Source organism: Trichogramma pretiosum, unplaced genomic scaffold (assembly GCF_000599845.2).
Source record: "Trichogramma pretiosum strain Unisexual culture from Peru unplaced genomic scaffold, Tpre_2.0 scaffold40, whole genome shotgun sequence".
Classification (NCBI taxonomy): domain Eukaryota; kingdom Metazoa; phylum Arthropoda; class Insecta; order Hymenoptera; family Trichogrammatidae; genus Trichogramma; species Trichogramma pretiosum.
The window spans coordinates 595,813-614,803 of NW_019641657.1; the positions used below are offsets into that span (position 1 = coordinate 595,813).

At 43.4% G+C, this 18,991-nt stretch overlaps 1 protein-coding gene across 1 annotated transcript in view; it reads right to left on the reverse strand.

Moving 5' to 3' along the window:
* Window positions 1–18,991, reverse strand: part of LOC106656257 — a 156,934-nt gene that overhangs the window by 35,310 nt on the left and 102,633 nt on the right. Inside the window, exon 4 of the mRNA XM_014377095.2 lies at window positions 974–1,251. Within this exon, the coding sequence (XP_014232581.1) occupies window positions 974–1,251 (278 nt within the window). The remainder of the gene's footprint in view (window positions 1–973; window positions 1,252–18,991) is intronic.

Here is an 18,991-nt window from a genome sequence, read left to right on the forward strand (position 1 = left end):
AAAGTAGGCTTCAGTAATCTTAATTCATCGATTTAGTCATTCTCATACTGATTATGAAAACTGATAGTGAACATGGTTTCGAAAATTTGGGTCTCTAATCATATAGTAACAGCACTTTGGTAAAATTTGTTCTTTCGAAACAGGCTTGTACACAAAAGGCCTCTATACATAGCTGCGTGCATGAAAGCATACATCATTGCTCGAGTTTGTGTAGAGAGCAGCTCGGAGGCAGCTCGAATTTCCGAACAGGTAAAGACTAAGTGGACCAGCAGCTCCTTCCCGTATTCATATGTATACATTTGTTATTTTAAGCCTAATTTTCAATTTGTCTAAGATTGCGGAAAAAATAGCTCTATCATCAATACAAGGATCAATTAAATTCGGAATCAGAAGCTATGCACCTATATATAATCAGAAATTGTTTGCCACTTGTGGATTTACGATGCTCCATCTGTTGGTGGAATCAGAAATCTCAAAATCAAATATGATACCGTTCATTGCAATAAGTAATATTGCAATAATTATTCTTTTTTTTCTACAAAAATATAACTGTTTTGGAACCTAATAATCAAGTACATAGCCGTAAGAAGAGAAATTTCAACTAAATTTCACAAGAACCGGATATAATTTTTTGAAAAACTCGTGTTGTAAAGTACACTTCAAGTACACATTAATATGCGTTAACATACATGATTCTCTAAATTTTTAATCGAACTATTAACCCCTTTTCGATTTCCACTTTTAAACTAATTATTGAGTTTCGTAAATCATTTTAACTCCTTAACACCCGATGACGATGGAGGCAAGCAAAGAGTAACAGAGATACAAGACCCTATCATAGACGAGCAGTTCTTGCCCCTCGCTCGGTTTTTCACGGGTTAACTATACGGATATCCACGCGTCCCAAAAAGATTCAACAAATGATTCTTCCTATCAAGCGAGGATATGTTATATCATTGCGCGTAATGTATACCTAAGGACGGGCTCTCATCATCCGGCGTGAGGCCAATGCTCGGCTCGGTGCTGCTGCTGTTGCTGTTGCTGTCGGCTGCTGACGTCGTCGTCTGGGCCGTCGACGTGCAGGTGGCTGCCGTGACTCCGACGCCGCCGCTGCTGATGACGACAACTGAGCTGCCGCCGACGCCTCCGCCTCCGCCCTCGATACCTCCTCCGCTCTCGATCGACTCGTGCTCGTCGTATTCGGAGAGCACCTTGTCCAACAGCTCGATCGATCGCTGTACATCGTCACCTCTGGGAACATAAATCATAAAATGCCATTACCTATAGCGATTCGTCTTTTTTTTCTTTTCTTTTCTGTTTTTCTTTGTATCGAAGTATTCGACGTATTATTCAAACTCGCAACATTCATTCATCATCATACCGGGGGAGGGTTTTATTGCGCTCGTGGATAATAAAAAGCAGCGTGAATAACACTTTTATCGTTCGCAATTAGAGAAAAAAGAAAAAAAAAAAGAGTCAGCGCTCGAGTCGGCAAAACGCGTAGGTATATGCAATGCTACCATCGCAAGATGAAAGATCCTCGTAAAGTTTTTAAGATCGCACCAAGCGCGCGCAAGACACAAGTTAATTGAAGGCGGACGGGCGCAATTGCGACGAAACTACTTTGTCATATCGTATAGGCGCGCTGCACTGCGTCTAGGTATATATATGGGGCAGAGCTGTACGTGCTGCGCGGCTCGCAGCTTCCGAGTATAGCAACGACGAAAAAAGTGCCACTACTGCAGTGACGATTGACCTGCCCGCGTCGTCGGCTCGTTAAAAGAAACTCGAGCCCAGAGAGTATCAAGCGTCGGAGAGCTATGCGCTCGAAATTGCGCAAGCCGTAGAAAATTGCTTTATACGCTTCTGTGCTCGACGATGTACAGAGGCCTCTTATACTCGGACGGGATGCAGTACTATGCGGTACAGTGTAGCGCTTCACGCACGCACCTTGCGATGTAGATAGGATCCTTGACTCCTTGACTTTTTTTTCGCTTTTGAAGTTATATATTCCGAAATCAAGCGCACAATTTTCTGTGTCGTGAAGAACTGCGTCAAATTACTGTACCTAGCACGCAGCGAGTTTTTGGCAATTATATAAGTGACTTGATTACCCGAGTCAAACAAAAAGGCCGAGTGTGTTAGATGCAAGCAGGGATTGATCAGGAATGTTTTAGAAATGAATCAGAACGTCGAAAAAACTTGAGGTAGTAATGGAACAAAGATGCAGAAAATGATATTCATTTTTAGTTAAACCCAAGTAACCTATCAATCTACCCCCACTATAAAGCAGTCGGGTCTGATAAATGTCATACAGTTTCTTATACCCACGTAGGCTCGTTTCCAGCTTTCTCAGTGCATATTTGCGGCACATACGCATAATACACGAGTCGCGGAGCGAATCGAAAACAGTCGAGCGGAATAATTGAGACAGCTCCCTGTGGCATCAGGAGCTTCGCTGTACACCCCTATGTATACGTGTATACACTGCACACACGAGCTTCGATTCCGCATCATACACATAGAAGGCGGTGCTGCTATAAAATCTAGAGTAACGGCGGTAGCTGCAGGCGCCGCAGCATCTTCAGAAAATCGTGTACGCGCGCAGCTTGCAGCACACTACGCTTGATGAAGTCGTAATTGCTCAGCTCGCGCCGCGCACAGATGCAAAACACGGCTCGTACTGATGTACAGGAGAGCTTCAGCCGAGCGAACGTACGTATCCGTGTGCTCGTATTTATATACGCCGACAACACATCATCGTTAATTTGTATATGTAGCAATTGCCGCCAGCTGGATCTGCGCGACGAATGTGTGCGTGCCAAGCCTCTCGCTGCCGGCTTTTCTCCAAGAATTTATTATGCACGTTATAATGATATGTGTATGTAACGAGGAGAAAAAAAAGTCGCGCACTGAAAAAGAGCGAGCGAGAGACAGGAGAGGATACGTGCTTTTTTCGAGCTTAATGGCTCGCGACGACGGGCCTGCGCCGAGCGCTGTGCTGTGCTGCAGCGCCAACGACCTACTTTTGTTACGCGCGCTTCTCGCGACATCGCGCATGTATGGATACATGTATCGTACATGTACGCGTTTGTGCGACCATAATACACGCACAGACACATTTTACGCCACGTACACTGGATTTTGCGCTTACAGCAGCAGCAACGATGATGCTGCTCTCGCCTTACACAAAGCGACGACGAGTTGGCCTATATACGTTGTATTACGCACATCGTGTGTGCTCGCGTTGCAGTACCACGTATACGCAGGGTTGACCCGGGATCTCGCTCGTGCGCACATGTGTGAGCGCGTGGGAGCTTTGACACACGCGCGCACATGCAGGCTCGTTGCACATGCCACACTATACGTCGCGGGATTTTTGCCGGGTGAGAGAGAGAGAGAGAGAAAATACATCCTTGCGCGCGGGCGCTTCGTGTAATTGAGCGTGGGAACTTTTTTCCACGCGAAAGTTTGATTGATGAAAGCTCCCTTTGTGCAAGCTGCAGCCAGTATATGTGTATGTAACGAGCGAGATCGCGCGTGCATTTGCCAACGCGCGCGCCAATATGAAGTGCCACCGCTCTGTCTGTGTATATAAGCGAGCCAGTTTTTTTTTTACTCTACTTTTATATAAATCGAGCTACTTTTTTATCAACCTCTTCTCCAGCTTTTGCGTTTGTTGTGCGCTTGTTTGTACATTGAAGTTTTGTGTACAAAAAAAAAACATAATAATAATAAAAGTACGGAGTCATTGAACAATTCTCTCGAGCTTTTTTCTGCCTTTCTTTTGTTCAAAAAAATTAATCTCTAATTTAAGCGCTAATTAACGAATTCGCACGTGCACACGTATATACATACATACAAACGCTCTGGTTAGAAGCTGCTCAACAAACCGAGTTCGAGTTGCAATTGCGATTTGGCAAAAATCTCGGCCTTTATTTTTTTTAACAAGCGCCGCAGTATACACGAGGTTTAATTAGCGAGGCGAATAATGTTCCACCGAGCGACTGCACCTCGCGTACCCCGCGCGCGCACATATAGATCCTCCAGCTCCCTCGAGTGTGCTGCTCAAGAGGGTCGATAATCTCGTTTTATGGGTACAACGCAGAATAAATAAACAAGCGAGAGAGAGAGGGATTTACCTTTTTTTTATGCGAAAAAAGTTAACAATGTTTTCTTAACGCAGAATACGCGGAATATCGAAGAAAACTTGATTAACATCTGTCTTCGATCAAAAGCTCGGCGACGATTACTTTTATCACCTCACGCTCGTGATCGCGGCGCCGCGCGAACTTAAATAGGCAGTTATTTGTACATCGCACCTCGAAGGAAGTTTTATCGACCGACATAAAAAACCTTGCAATTAACATTCTGCACTTCCACGACTTCTGCTGCTGCACGTACATAAGGTAGAATTGCACGAACCGATGAGCCTCAACAATTGCTCGTCGTTGGCTACTGTTATATTCGTGACCTGTGTCGGTATGTACTTTTGTATTCAGCCCGTCTTGACGCGCGCGCGCATTCCAAAAGTTATTTTTAGTTATATAACACGAGCGCGCGCGCGCGTGAATGAAAACTTCCGAAACACGAAAACCTCTTGGTACGCGGCGAGAATCGCGGATTTATTTTCACGCTCGAGCTTCATTATATGTAGGCGCGCTGCATCCAGCAATTTTTGTTTGCTAAAAGCGCACAGAGACGGATTCGCGCATATATTTTGGACGCGCGAAAAAATAAACTTCCATCCGCGCAACGATTTGATTCAATTTTTTTCTTTATACTATGTTCGTAAGTTTTTTTCAAAGATTGTCAATGAAAGCTCTGTGTAAGCCAAGTTTGAATCTACTCGTATTTTTTTCTTTCCTTTTTTTGGATTTCCAGCTCACTCAACCGCTGCCAACTTCGAAATTGAAGTCAAAAACGAAGCAGCACGAAGCGCGCGTTCCCTTTGAGGCCGAGCCGCAGTAGCAGTAAGCTAGCATATTGCAGCTGTGTGTGTGAGTGTGTGCACGCGACTTTTCCGCGTTTCAGGGCGTCGTAATCAAGCACTTTTCGACAAAAGGCAGCTGGCAGCAGCTGCAGCCGAGAAACCGAAGGAAAACAAGATCACTTTGAAGATTTTACTCTCGGGCGCCTTTGACGGTGTAATACTTGTAAAAATTTGTCACCACATCACAGAGAGAGAGAGAGAGAGAGAGAGAGAGTGAGAAAGAGCCAAATAATAAAGGTGCAAATGGATACGGCGACGGTATATATCCACCCGCAGAGCAGGAGCAGAAGATATTATCGTCAAAAGCTCGAGTGCAACCAGGTGCGCTCTCTTGCTTAATTCGATCTACTTTGGGACACCTACAGATATACATTAGGCTGGGAGAGAGAATCGTATATAAGGTCTTGCGGTGTTATAGCGGCGTGAGCGCCAAGCCAGGCATTTAATTAGGTCATCGAATGTATCCGCAACGCTGAAAAGGGGATGGAGTATCGCAATATACCATAAGGCCGATACCCGAGAGAAAGCTTTAGACGTGCAGATGACTCGGCTACTGCTCGATGATTATATGGGCGACAAAGCGCTCATCGTCGTTATCGTCGTGCATATATTATGATCAGAGAAAATATACGGGTTTGTACAAGATGAAAGACGATGTGCGCATACGCGCAATTTGTCCTCGTTCGCTTGTGAAGTACAACAGATTCGAAGAGGAGATATTATAACGCAATATAGTAGCTGTCACTGTCGCGCATGGACACATCCAGAGAGAGAAAAAATAAATGAGAGAAAGAAGAAAAGTTACCTCGATGTAACTGAAAACGCGCTCGAGCCCAAAAGAGCCTGCTGGAGAAAGCACTTTGTTATAAGAGGCCAGCTCTTTGCCGAAGCTTAGAAAGCTTCGCGTTTTACACAACGGACGCGCGCAATTTATTTCCGCAGTCGCGCGCGCAGGGGACAGGTCAAACGTAACTGGGACGCTGTAAAACTTTTCCAGCTGCAACTGTGTAATACGGCAGTGCGAATCACTGCTCCTATACCCAGCTCGAAACGAAATGAATTTAAAATCTTGCCGCAGTGCTGCTGCTGGGCGCTTTTCTAACTAATAGCTCGTCTGAATTAGCTCTGTAGCATAACTACTACGTCTACTCTGCGAGCTAATAAAAGTGAATTTCCATCGCCATACGGGTTTTGTCTCCGTTAAATTGCTCTTTTATATTCTTCCCCCGCGTGAGCCTCGTAAAAGTAATGCATTTCGCCCGTAGTAGTAGACGATCAACGAGGAGGACGACGACGATGACTTCATTTATGTGGCGCGAGACGCTCGAGCACATGTGTGTAAGATACGTTTCAGAGTCTCGGGGCACAGAAGTAGATGCACCGATCCCTCTGCGCGCATGCATTGTACTTGCATCGAGTTCAATGAATTATTTGTATATAAAGCTGCGCCGGTAATTAGCGCATACGCCCAGCAGAGAGAGCGGCAGCTTCGTTGGATGATTCATTAGCGATTCTTTTATAAGGAGACTGCATGAAGGAGGGAGAGAGAGAGAGAGAGGAAAAGTAAACGTCTGGAGGGGCCACCGTTTGAAGAAGAAAAAAAATTATGCGCTTACAGCCATGCGCGCAGTATACGCATTAGCTGTAACAGTAAGCTCGTGAAGTTGCATCGATTATAAATTCTTTGGGGATTATCATAAAAGCGTATCCTATATTCGTTTTTGTATGTAATTCGTGCTTTGAACAGCTACCAGCTAGCTGTACTCTGTCAATTTTATTTTTTTTACTCTTATATTTTTGCACTGGACTTGGTATTACTGATTCCTCTCACATTGCTTTTGATTTGTTCAACTTTTGCGGGGGGGAGAAACTGTGTCGCTAGTTTAGTTCTAGTCTCGTGTAGGTAACTAAGAAAATGATGATCCATTAAGTTGGGGTTTGTAATAAGTGGTAATCATCATTATCATTATTATTATTACTTTTTTTTGTTATACCAGAGTGTTGGGTTCATGTTTCACACTGAACGGAATAATCATAATTAAAGGCATCTGGTGTTACAAGTAGTTGAAATTTAGCTACAAATTTGCCGATAATGTAATACGTATACATGACATAGTATACATCATTAACCAAAACAAAAGAAACAATTGAGTAACGAATAATTCTGACGTAAAAGTAAGCCTTGTGTACATTTTCTACATTATCGGCTAATTTATAGCTATATTTCTACAATTTATAATGCCAGATAGCGATGCGAAAACCTGTACCAAAATTAGGCGAGTGTTTGCTATATACCACGCCCGAGTATGCCTTCAATTCAGTGTATTGGGTATCAATTCTTACACTTGTAGCGTGTAATTTTCATCCAATACACTTAAATAACAAAACAAAAAAATTGTACCATTCGCCGCTATGTTAATCAGTGACAAGTTGATGGATCATGATCATTATTTAAAATTTTCTATGAAGGGCTATGATTAATTTTTTTTCTTAGATATTTTTTTGCTGAATATCGAGCTTTTAAAAATCATCGATGAACGCATTAATACATAGTTACTTCAACTTTTTTCTTTTGATGTTGTTGCAAACTCATTATATGAGATGAGATTTGAATCGAGGATAAAAAGCTCAGAGGAGCGAGTGTATATGCGGCAAACCAGCGGAAATAAAATCCTAAAATAAATCGAGCATAATGTTCATGGGTAATACCGGCAAGTTTCAAATTTACCCCAAGCCTAACGTTAAAATACGCTTTTTCTCTTTCTTACTCTCTTTCTTTTACTCGAAGGTACTTATATATATACGGTGTACTATTGACTTTCAGTTGTAGCATACAGCAGCAGTAGTCTCCATCGTGAAAATAGCCATTGAAGCCCGCTTATTTTACACGGGGCGCAGCTGAAAAGTCCGTAGCAGAGTATATAGTAAACGCTAACTCGAATCCTCCGAAGAGCTCGAGGGTCAAAGTTTGCTCTCTCTTTCGCTGGTACAGAAAACACCGATAGCAAGAGATTGAGGGGCTTGCAGAGCGGGCGAAAGTTAGAGACCACATCCAAAGAACAGAGCTCGACAGAGAGAGAGAAGAGTAAAAATTGAGAGGAAAGTTTAGAGTTGACGCTCGCGCGCATACAACAGTACCCGTCGAGCAAAACTTGGCAGTTTCTACTACCAGATAGCAGCAGCAACTTATACACGCGGAGCTTTGCAAATGCGAATCGCTTGCGTCTGCAGGCCGCACCGCGTGTGGTGTCAAGAGAGAGAGCGAAACTTTGAGTTTTCTCGCAAGAACGCGGCGGCGCGGCTAAGTGCAGTTGCTCGGTGCGCACTCCGCAGAGGATCTTCATATAATACGCGCGCACGCATACATATATAGAACACAGCATCGCAGCAGCTTAAAGCTTGCGCGTGTCGTTTCGCGAAATATATAAGACGCGCGGGTACTTTCACGAAATGCTTTTGATCGTTATTCCATGGGACTTGCCTTTTAATTTATTTTTATGAATTGCTTTTGCTGCTGCTGCTGCATCAATGGGACGATTTCGAGAGCTTTATAAATATTCTCTCGAGCGACGAAGTGCAGGTAGTTTATATTATACGAATATAGCTTCAATAAAAAGAGCAAGAGAAAAAAGACGTATACAGTCACGAAGAAAAACATCGCTTGAAAAGTATCTTTTTTTCCTTTATCTGCAGCGATGGCGCGATTTTCTTCCGGACAGCAGGAATTCCATTAACACTGGTACATAGCTCAAACATACGCTCGTCCATCCCATACGTTCTTGGAGTGAAAATTCGCTTTATGTCATTCCGTGGGCGGACGAGCGAGATGGACAATTTGCCGGACTTTTCACGTAGCTACACGAGATCAAAGGGTAGTAGAGAGAAAATCCCGCTCCCTGGCACGCGCGTGCGGATGATACGTCGCGTCGCGCGCAGTGCGTCCGCGTCCACGAGAGAAAGAATAAACGGCCGTGCACGCAGAGAGAAAGAAGAAAATTAAAAAATCCATTTTAATTTTAGGCTTGTGTGTTGTTCGAGGAGAGAGCCTTTTTGGAAACGCGCGCGAGTACTTAACAAAACTGTAAGAGCGAGCTGATCTCTTTCTCTTTTCTCTCTCTTTTCTCTCTTTGTGCTCTATATAAACGAGTTAACATCAAAAGCTCATATGTAAACCTGCACGAAGGTTTCCGTTTACACACACACACGCGCACGAACTGCACTCGCACGACCGCTCGAGCTGGATTTTATTGCTGCCAAGCATGCGATTTTATTTCTCGTACTGATATAACGCGTTTTATCTTGCAGCGGGGCAGCTACACGGATAGGAAGATCGACTTAATCGGTCTTCCCCCTTTATTTTTCATCGATAAAGAAACTTCAATGAAATTGTAATAATAGCGAAAAAAATTGTTATCGCTTCTGCGTCGTGTATAGAGAATCGCGAACAGCGCGCGGCATCGATCGAGGATCTTGCGTTTATCGAGTCAGTGCACACGGGGCCTCGAGAGTGCAGCCGAAGAGTCGTCGGCGGCAAGGCTGCGCGCGGTTCGGAGCTTGTATTACCATGTACACAAAATACACGGCAGTATAGATGTTCGCTCGCGCGCTAGGCTACTGCCACACTACGGAGAAGCACTTCATAGGTCGTCGCGCTATCGATTGTTTTGCAGCGTGACCCTGTTACATTGTAGCACCGAGCTCCGCTGCAGGCAGGCAGGGAACAAGGACCTACATACATATACGTCGTGGTACGTGAGCTTCCTGTCTGCGTCTACATTCAATGTCCTATTCTAGCTGTTTGCAGATTTCGCGACACCGAACACTTTGCTCTGAATGCACAACTTACGCGAGCGCAGGCCGCCACTACTGCTGACACACATGCTTGAGTGCACGTTACAATTTCGATCGCTGCCTAAATTAGTTAGGTCACGTACGTTTTTCGATGAATCTGATGTAAAGCGATTGAACTATTATCAATAGAGTTTAATAAGGTGGAGAAAAGATCACGGCAGTAAGCGTAACGCACAAAAATATTATACCTAACTACGCCACTGTTGCTTTCCATCACTTATTTGATCAAGTGTATTCACTGTAAGTTTTCACGATATGCAATGAGAAAATATTTTAGGTTATACGCCTCGAGTACTGAAAATATTATTTGTAAACACTTGCGTACTGCAGGAATTTATTTCTTCGTCAACAACGAACTCAATATCAGTTAATCTACATAAGCGAGGTGATCTCACGACTGCGATAGCTCTTTGGCCATACTTCCCCCTCTACCATCGAATAGTCATACGGAGTAATTTACTGCGATTTATTTAGGCATTCGCATTTCATTATATCTAACCCGAAATCCTCTCTTACAATCCCAATTATTCTGCCATACAATTTGCTTGCATAAATATGTGATGTTTCTAAAATCCCACATGGTCAGTATGAATAAAAAACACAGTTATTGGGGACAGTCTCTCGACTTATCTAGCCAAATTTATTAAAATAATCAGTATGTTAATAATGTGAAAACAATGCAAAGTTTTATATAATAATTGTGTCGTTTAATCATAATAATTTTCCAGTTCAGTCCAGCTTTTTTACCGGGTACTGATCAATTTTTCAGAAAATATATATTGGCCGTTGTTGTTTTTTTTTTCATTCTTGAATTCGGCTCGATGATGAAAGATCGAACGTGTTTATAATTGATAATACAAACTGTACGGGGGTGCACGTATCTCGGCGTGGGATAACGATCCAAAATGCAATACATCGCGCGGAATGCAATATGTCCGAGATAAATTGCATTTCTTCCCGTGTACACATCGGGAAAGATCGGCCAGTTCAAATTAAAAATTCTGACCTCAATTGGAAATCAATGCAATCTTTATAACGCATCTATATCGAGCGCATGTGTGCTCGTTCGGACACACTCTAGCGATTGCTTCTGTGTATGTGTTTATTTGCTTATGAATTAAAAATTCGAGTCGAAAGTGCTGCAAGCGCCACTATTACAGGCTCTCCGCACTCGGTAAATGTGAAAAGGCCATATATACACGTGTGGTTTCCATTACGATGTTATAACAAACATACACACACACATACACGCGAGCAATATTTTTTTTCGTCCGGTCCGGCACGCAGGTACGTAGGGTACACACTTTCAATATCTATCCGGTCGTAAAAAAGCTCCGCAGCTCTCGCGAGGCAAATATGTCAACATTTTTACGAAGCACCGACAAAAAAAAGCAGCAGCGAGTCGAGTCGAGTCGAGTCGAGTCGGAGAGAAGGAAAAAAGCCAGCAGAGACACGTCAAAACTAAGTGCGCAGCAGGCACGTAACGAGAATTTACGATATATAGATTTTCCAATAAACTTTTTTCCCGTCGCCGATACGTATACAGCGCATAGGTGTATAGGTGTGTTGAGTGTGTGCATGTGCGCCCAGGCGGTGCACAGCAACGTCGGACATTGCGCGAGCTTTTCTATACAGCGGCAACGTTTCGCACGCTCTTTTTTTGTATTGTGCACATTCACGCACACACATACACTGGTGTACATGCGACGACGATATTTCGTCTCGCGCGACACACGTTTGCTACTACTGCTGCTGCTGCTGTTGCTTTGGCACAACACTAACCGAATCCTCGCTAGTGAAGGTAAATTCTCAGGAGAGCATTATCTCGAGAGGCTTTTCGAGGTTCGGTGGCAGTATAGCGGTGGTGGCGGCGACAATGCAGGAGAGTTGGGTTATTCCCTCGCCTCGTCGCAGCAGCAGCAGCATCTCCCTGCAACTGGATATTATGTCTGTGTGTGTGTGCGTGCGCTTTCCTGCAGGAAAAATACCACTAGCTATTGCCATTCTTCCAATTTATATACGTATGTGTGTATATGTACAGAGCGACACTCAGGCAACACAACGACGCTAGGGTGGAGGTGCAGAAAAAAAAGAAGCCAAAAGACTCGATGATTTAACAGACGTCGCGTGCATAAAACATGTCGTCTCGACGTCTCGAGACGGTATAAAATCGTTTAGCCATCTCACGTGGTCCTCATCTGGCGCGAAGAATAGAGAGAGAGTGAGATCTCCAAGCTGCCAGAGAGCGAATACTCGATCGTGATTCGCCTCGAAATATATCATTACCCCCCGTCGAGTGGGCCGCGAGGGGGTCGAATCGATGGATAATTTTTTTCTTCTTCTTTTCCGATATGGTTATATTCAAATTGAGTCAAGTTTCAACCGCCCCCTCCTCCTGCTTCCCGAACTTTCTCAAGCTCGTCGTCTTTAGATAGGCGATTGATTACAAGCTTTCTTGGACGATCATCGGCATCAAATCTTATATGCGGCGCGTCCTCGTAAGAAAAACACCCATTATGATCGTATAAGAAAAAGCTTCTCCTCGAAAGTTTCGTAATATCGATTAAGCGACCCGTTCAATAAAGCTTCGGCTTAGACACGCGGATAGACTCCGGCAAAAAAAAAGGAGAGAGGAGGAAGCAATAGCGCTGCACCAGACGCCCGCTCCAAGTGGCGCATAATAAATTAGCCAGACAGGTGCGATACGTATATAGCGCTCTGCTTCGCGGGTGTTTCGCATTAAAATTCCAGTACTGCTGTAAAATCGAGCCGCCGCCGCCGCCGCCGTATGCAAGAGCCAGCCAGCGAAATAGAGAGAAGGCAAAAAGTAATGAGATGCAAGAGGGAGGTATTCGAATTTTCCATTTGACACATCGTTTATGGAGGTGCAGCTGCAGCACGCACACACAGCTGTGCCGAGAGAAGTTAAAGCGCATACGGCGAGCCGAGCAAAAAAGAAATTCGCGTCTGCGCATGGGTGCAGTATCGAATGATTTTATGTACGCATATACCACACACCGGTAGCCTCATACCCATATAACAGCAGCGGCGGCGGCTTAAAACCCATACCTATAGCCTATATGTATATAAGGGCTCTTTCGACGCGACGCTAGTAATGACCCTCAGCAGCTTTCGCGCGCCGTATTGGCCCGATTCTCATTACGAGCACGTATGGGTATGCGCTTTGGGTACTACTAGCTGCAGACTGCCAATCTGTAGCAAAAAAGCTCCCCGCGCCATCGAGAGAAGGACGGAGAGCGAGAGAGACGATAACAATGCAGCAGCAGACCCCGTGCCCTGCACTGCAGCGCCGCGACTTCATCGATATGCATCCTTGCGAATTCAATCAATTTTCGCGCCATACATATATTCGGGTACGGTAGATAGTTTTGTAATTGCAATTCGATCGCTATGGCCTTGTGCTTTTTTTTAGCAGCTACGCGTCGCGCCCTCTTTTTATTTACTTTTTTTGTAGTAACTGCAGCAGCAGCAGCAGCGAGACCGGTTGGATGTGTGCGTGATTTGTAAAAGCGTAAAATGAAGTTAAAAAAGTATCACGTCAACGCGAACGACATAAAAAAAAGGTAACGTATGAAAGTCTTCAAATAAATGGACCAAATATATATATAATATAATACAGGAGCGATCCGTACACTGCAGCCGCACTCGATGTAACGCAAACGCATTTGGAGCTTCCATTGAAAGAAATAGCCCAAGGGTCGAGCGCGCGACACAAATAAACCGAATCAATTGGTCCCGGGCGCGCGCGTTTCTATGTCTCGAATCGCATCCACCGTGTGTGATTGCTTTTCTCTCTATTTCTCCTTGTCCCACAAATACCTACCACGTATGAACTTGCCGGGTCAAAAGCTTTTTATTTATATACGAGTATGTTATACTACATTTCTAGTAGTCACGAGCTGTAAAAGAGCAGATTCACAATTCTGTCGCTGCGTACGTGTACTTTCGTGTGTTACACAACGACGATCGAGTTACATTCATCGTGCAGCGCGGCGTGGGCGAATAAGGCCGAGCTTGCAGTACTGCTCGTTGAGAAATATATTTGATTATGTATAAAAAAACTAGCTTTTTCTCTCTGAAGTAACGAAGTGTAGCAGACTACTCCGCGCTCTCGACGCGTATATATGATGTAAACCCACGGAATGTATATTTCGCAGCTTTTTTCCCCGCAGAGCTGTTGCATACGTACACAGCAGTGTGTGTGAGTGTATTTCTACATTTCTACACTACAAAAATATAAATATAAAAATATATTCGCGTGCGTGTGTATTCGTGTATATGTAGGCGCGCTCGAGTGGAAAGAACATTTTTTTCCTCGATGAATCCGACACGTGCGCAGAATTTGGATGAAAGCTTCGATTCGTGCGTGTACGCGCATTGATTACCAGACTTTTGTAGCGCAGTTTTCCCCCTTTTTTTTTATATTGTTGTAAATTCGCGAGCTCGAGCAGGAAAATAATACGGATGATGAAAACGAGTGTTTCGTACGTCGTGTAAAAAGAAAAAGGAGTCTCAAAGTTGCTCGAGAAAAGTAAAGGGTAATACGCAGGCGAATAGCCCTTACCGCGTTCTCTCTCTAAGAATTTTACGCTTGTATACAATCTGAAACTCAATTCACTGTTTATTTCAACCTCTCTCCCCCATACGTGAGAAACCCTTTGAAAGTATTCATAGAAGAAAAAAAACGCCTTATCGACAATGGTCGTCCAGTAATGAACGTGCATTCTCTCCGAGAGAAAAAAATAAAAAGAAGCATACGACTGCGTGAGAACCAGAAAATGAGCTGCTGAGTTGAAAAGCTCGGCACTGCAGCGTGCTATGTATAAAATAATAAGTCACGGCGCAGCAGTAGTAGAGAGTAGCGAGCATGTGTGTAGCGGCGTAATCAGTCGCATCGCAAGTCACGTCGCTATTTAAGCTCCAAGCCAAGTTGATCTCGGCAAGCTTTTGAGAGCCTTTATGTATACGTAAGCTGCGTGCGAATACGTGTCTGTGTGTTTGTGCAACGGCAAAATAGTTCCATCGAGGGAAAGGTCCGGCACATTACCATAGATTTTGACAAAAGTACAAACTTTTAGCATAAAATCTGCTACTTTTTTTCTCCCTCTCTCTCGTTGCATACGAAACTTTTACACTTTTTATTCCATCAACGTAAATTTTTAAAAATTGTCCCACATTTTCTCGAAGTTCGGTGTGTGGCAGTGCAGCGTCGGCTCCGAAACATACATTCGAAGCGCTGCGTGGCATACAAGTATGAACTTCCATAACGGGGGGTTGGTGCGCTTCTTTTGTATTTTAGTTTTCTGCAAAACCGATCCGCTTTTGTTTCTTTCTTTTCAGAGAAACGACGCGAGCGCGAACCTGTGCGCCTCGTTGGACCAAACTCGAAAAGACTTTTTTTGCACTTTTTGACTCGGTATCATATAATGGCAGTTTCGAGCTGCCGCGAAACATCTCACGTAAGTAAATTGACACTCTAATTGGGGCGGGCTATTCTTTCAGAGAGTCAACTTTTGTATCAACTGTCCTGTACAAAACTGTAGAAAAAAAGTCTTACGTGACCGTGGGACAAAAAAAAACACTTGACAACGTAACGACTTGTGCTGCAGTCGAACACGATTGTTATTAGCGATGTAGCCAACGAGAAACACAGTTTTTTTCTTGATAAATATCTTGTAATTGGAAATCCTAAAGATAATATTGATGAAAGCATCCTATTGCGGAGCTTGTCGACGTCTCGTTCTGAACTAACTAAATCCAAACTTTGCGCGCGTTGGTCACAAATTTCGTCGGACTTCGACAACTTCGTTGGTTTGGAGGTTGTGAAACCGCAAGAGACATCGAGAGAGAGAGAGAGAGAGAGAGAGAGCCCGCGTCAAGAAAGTTGGAGTGCGAAAACCATCGACACTCGAGTGCGGAAAGCTCTACCAGCTGAAATATCTTTAATTGAGAGAAAAATTTATGAACGCGTTGCTGGTTCCGTTTTAAATTCGGTCGTCATGGTAACCTACTTCAGATTTCTCTTTGCAGTAACTATGCTTCAAATTTTCACCATTTGTCATTTCCTTTTGAAGTATTTCCGATATAATGCTGTTATTATTCTTTCATCAAACGTATCTTTATGAATCAATTAACTGCAGAAGAACGAAACCAAATGCCATTACAATAGGATGCTATCATGAAACTAATTTTCCTTTACAACTTTTTTAATTTTATTCTCGTCAATCCGTCGAGTAGCGTAACTCACGTCTCGATCGAAATTTTCATTTGCCATCATAAAAACGTTACCCCTTTTATAATATGCAGCTCGCGCGCAACGCCCACGAGGAAATAAAGAGGCTCATATTTTAGATAATGGGCGAGTTCCACCTGAGATTGGATGCAGGAAGAAGCGAGAGAAAAAAATTTTCGATTTTCCCATGGAGCGAGCGTCGGTAGCAGCGTCGGTGGCCCCGATCATTGGAGCGGGTCAGGCAAAAAAAAAATCGAATACGCGATGGTTGGCTGGAGCTAGGCTTCGGCGTGTGCAGGATACTCAAAAGAGACTTGCAGCAGCCAAAGGTAACTTCGTGAATTACCGTCGTTCCATTCGATTTCTCTCTCTTCTACTCTTTTTTTTCATTCGATTTTTCCTATCTTTTTTGTAGCCTTAAAAGCTCTAGGCTTTACTGTTTTCAGTCGAGCTGGTATCCATCCGCTGCTGCTGGGTACGTGTGTCTGTGTATGGCGAGAAAGTACACGTATATAACTGCACACAAACACAGCCATACAAAAGCCCAGAGAGAGAGAGAGAGGAAGCTCCACTGCATTATTGAAAAATGTTCTCTATCCGCGCCGTTAAGAGATGAATTTATCAGCCGGTGGTGCGCCGAGCCGGAGATACTATACTACTACGTCTAGGGAGCTTCTCTGCGCGCGCGCGCGCCTGCGATTATTCCACGAGATGCTCTTGGGGGAAGGAATGTATACCGCCGATGACCGAGATAATTGAAAGAATTCAATATAATAAAGTAGTGGAGTAATCTATACGCTATAAGGGCTCCTGTCAGGGGATAACCTACTTCGAGAAAACTGTTCGCTAGCTTCCATCAGTTTATCTCAACCATCGACTAATTTATTCCATCACTGTTTTTTTTTCAGGCACCCTCGAACTTTTTTAATTAACAATTGTTTCGAGAATAACTTTCGCTCGAAATAAAAATATATCCAGCCAATTTGTTGCCGAGGATGCAATTATACAGCTGGCGCGTTAAGTTCGAAGTTCGATTTTTAACGCGGACTCGTTTTGTTTTCAACTGCGTAAGCATCTGATCCCATTGACAAAAGCAGTGACACATATACGATATGATAAAAGTGCATTAAGATTACATAATGTAACTCTACCGAGTGTACGTCATTGTGACGATCCATCGTGGAAACTCGGTCGCGCAGGAATTCGGGTTAAAGCGGACTTTTTTAGGCAACGCAGCGAGTTCAGCGATCCACGCGCGTACACATGGTCTTCTTTTGACTCAAAGGCGCGCGCTCCCGCCCCCCGCGTAGGGGTGCACACTAAGTCGACTACTTTTTTGATACACTTTGAACGATGTGCGCGCAGCAGCAACGACTCTTTATTCTCGCGATGAGCTTTGGTCTTTTTTTCTTCTCATATACGACGACGATTCTTTGCCGCGCGCGCACTCGTGAATTTTTCCGCACGCATGCGGATCTCGCCCGCCCACCCGCGACCCGAGCGTGACTCGAGCTTGCTCAGCAAAGCTCCAACCTCGGTATAAATGTTAAGAGATCAAAAGCGTGGTATTATATCGCCGAAAATTACAAAGGAATAAGAGGTTAGCTATTGTCAAAAAAAGATATTCTTCTCGTTTATTATTTTCTTAATTTTCATATTAATGATCTAATTGCGAAAAAATCATTATTTCAAATATTTAAAATTTTTTTAAAGTTACCATAGTTAAATTTGTTTTTGTCGATTATTCTGTTAGAATTATGTCATAAATAATAAGCGAGTTTTAATTTATCTGAAAATGATTATTGATTTTTTTTTTAATAAATTTAAAGTAATTTTTCTCCACTCTAAAACTATAATGTTTTTATTCTCTACCACTAGATGGCGAGTGTCTTTGTTTGAGTAAATCTATAAATGGTAAAGTAAAAATAATTGGATAAATTAGCTCATTATTTCAATACTACTTTAACAGAGTCTTCGTATTTATATAGTAATAATCGTAATTATATAGTAATAATTCGATTCTGAACTTGACGTGATAGGTAAATGTATGACCGATAAGTGAGTTCTCCTTACTTCATGTCTTTACTCGTACAGTTTTAATAGCCGAACGCGCGATGTTAGTATAATTGATTGCAAGCTGCGCGTTTCTAGCGCACTATAACTCGGCGTTTACGCTGATGTTCTTCCAAATTTATGCATAATTAACGATTTTACGCTGTCGTATTTAGTGCAAGGTACACTTTTCCGCTGAATTAAAAATGCACCCATTTGACTCGGTGCGGCTAGCAAATTTACATTACTCCTCCTTTCAGATCGTTTTTGCAATATATACCATAAATATAAATTTTAAAAGGTGCAATTAGCTCGACGTCTAAGAGAAAATTATGTAAATTTAAGAGACGCATTTACCAAAATCGTCCTCGTCATTATGTGGAATAACTGATTTCATAGGCACTTAAAATTAATCGGCCCAACTAGAGTTGTAGCAGTTTCTCGTTCACATATAAAAGTTGATATTATTCATAGCACCATCACATCCAAAACGTCTCTGCGACTTCGTTACAAACCCATATAATAACGAGCACAGCACTTGAGTTGCCATCGTAGCGTATTTTACAAAACAAACTCCGTGATCTATATGTTGCCTCGCGCCGCGGCACATCGATATAACATCATAATACACACGCACAGCGGCGCACACAGGAGGAGGTGAATATCGAATTTGTAAAATCAGGTCAGCGGTTATTTCCTTTTGTGCTTGCGCTGCAGCTGCGCGACAAATCTCTCTCGCTGCGCCGTGTATACGATACCGAAGCTGTTGTTGCGTGTCTCTGTGTGCGCGCCTGCTCTTTGTTGGGAGTTCGTCTCTTTGTCCTTGCGCATCTACGACTATC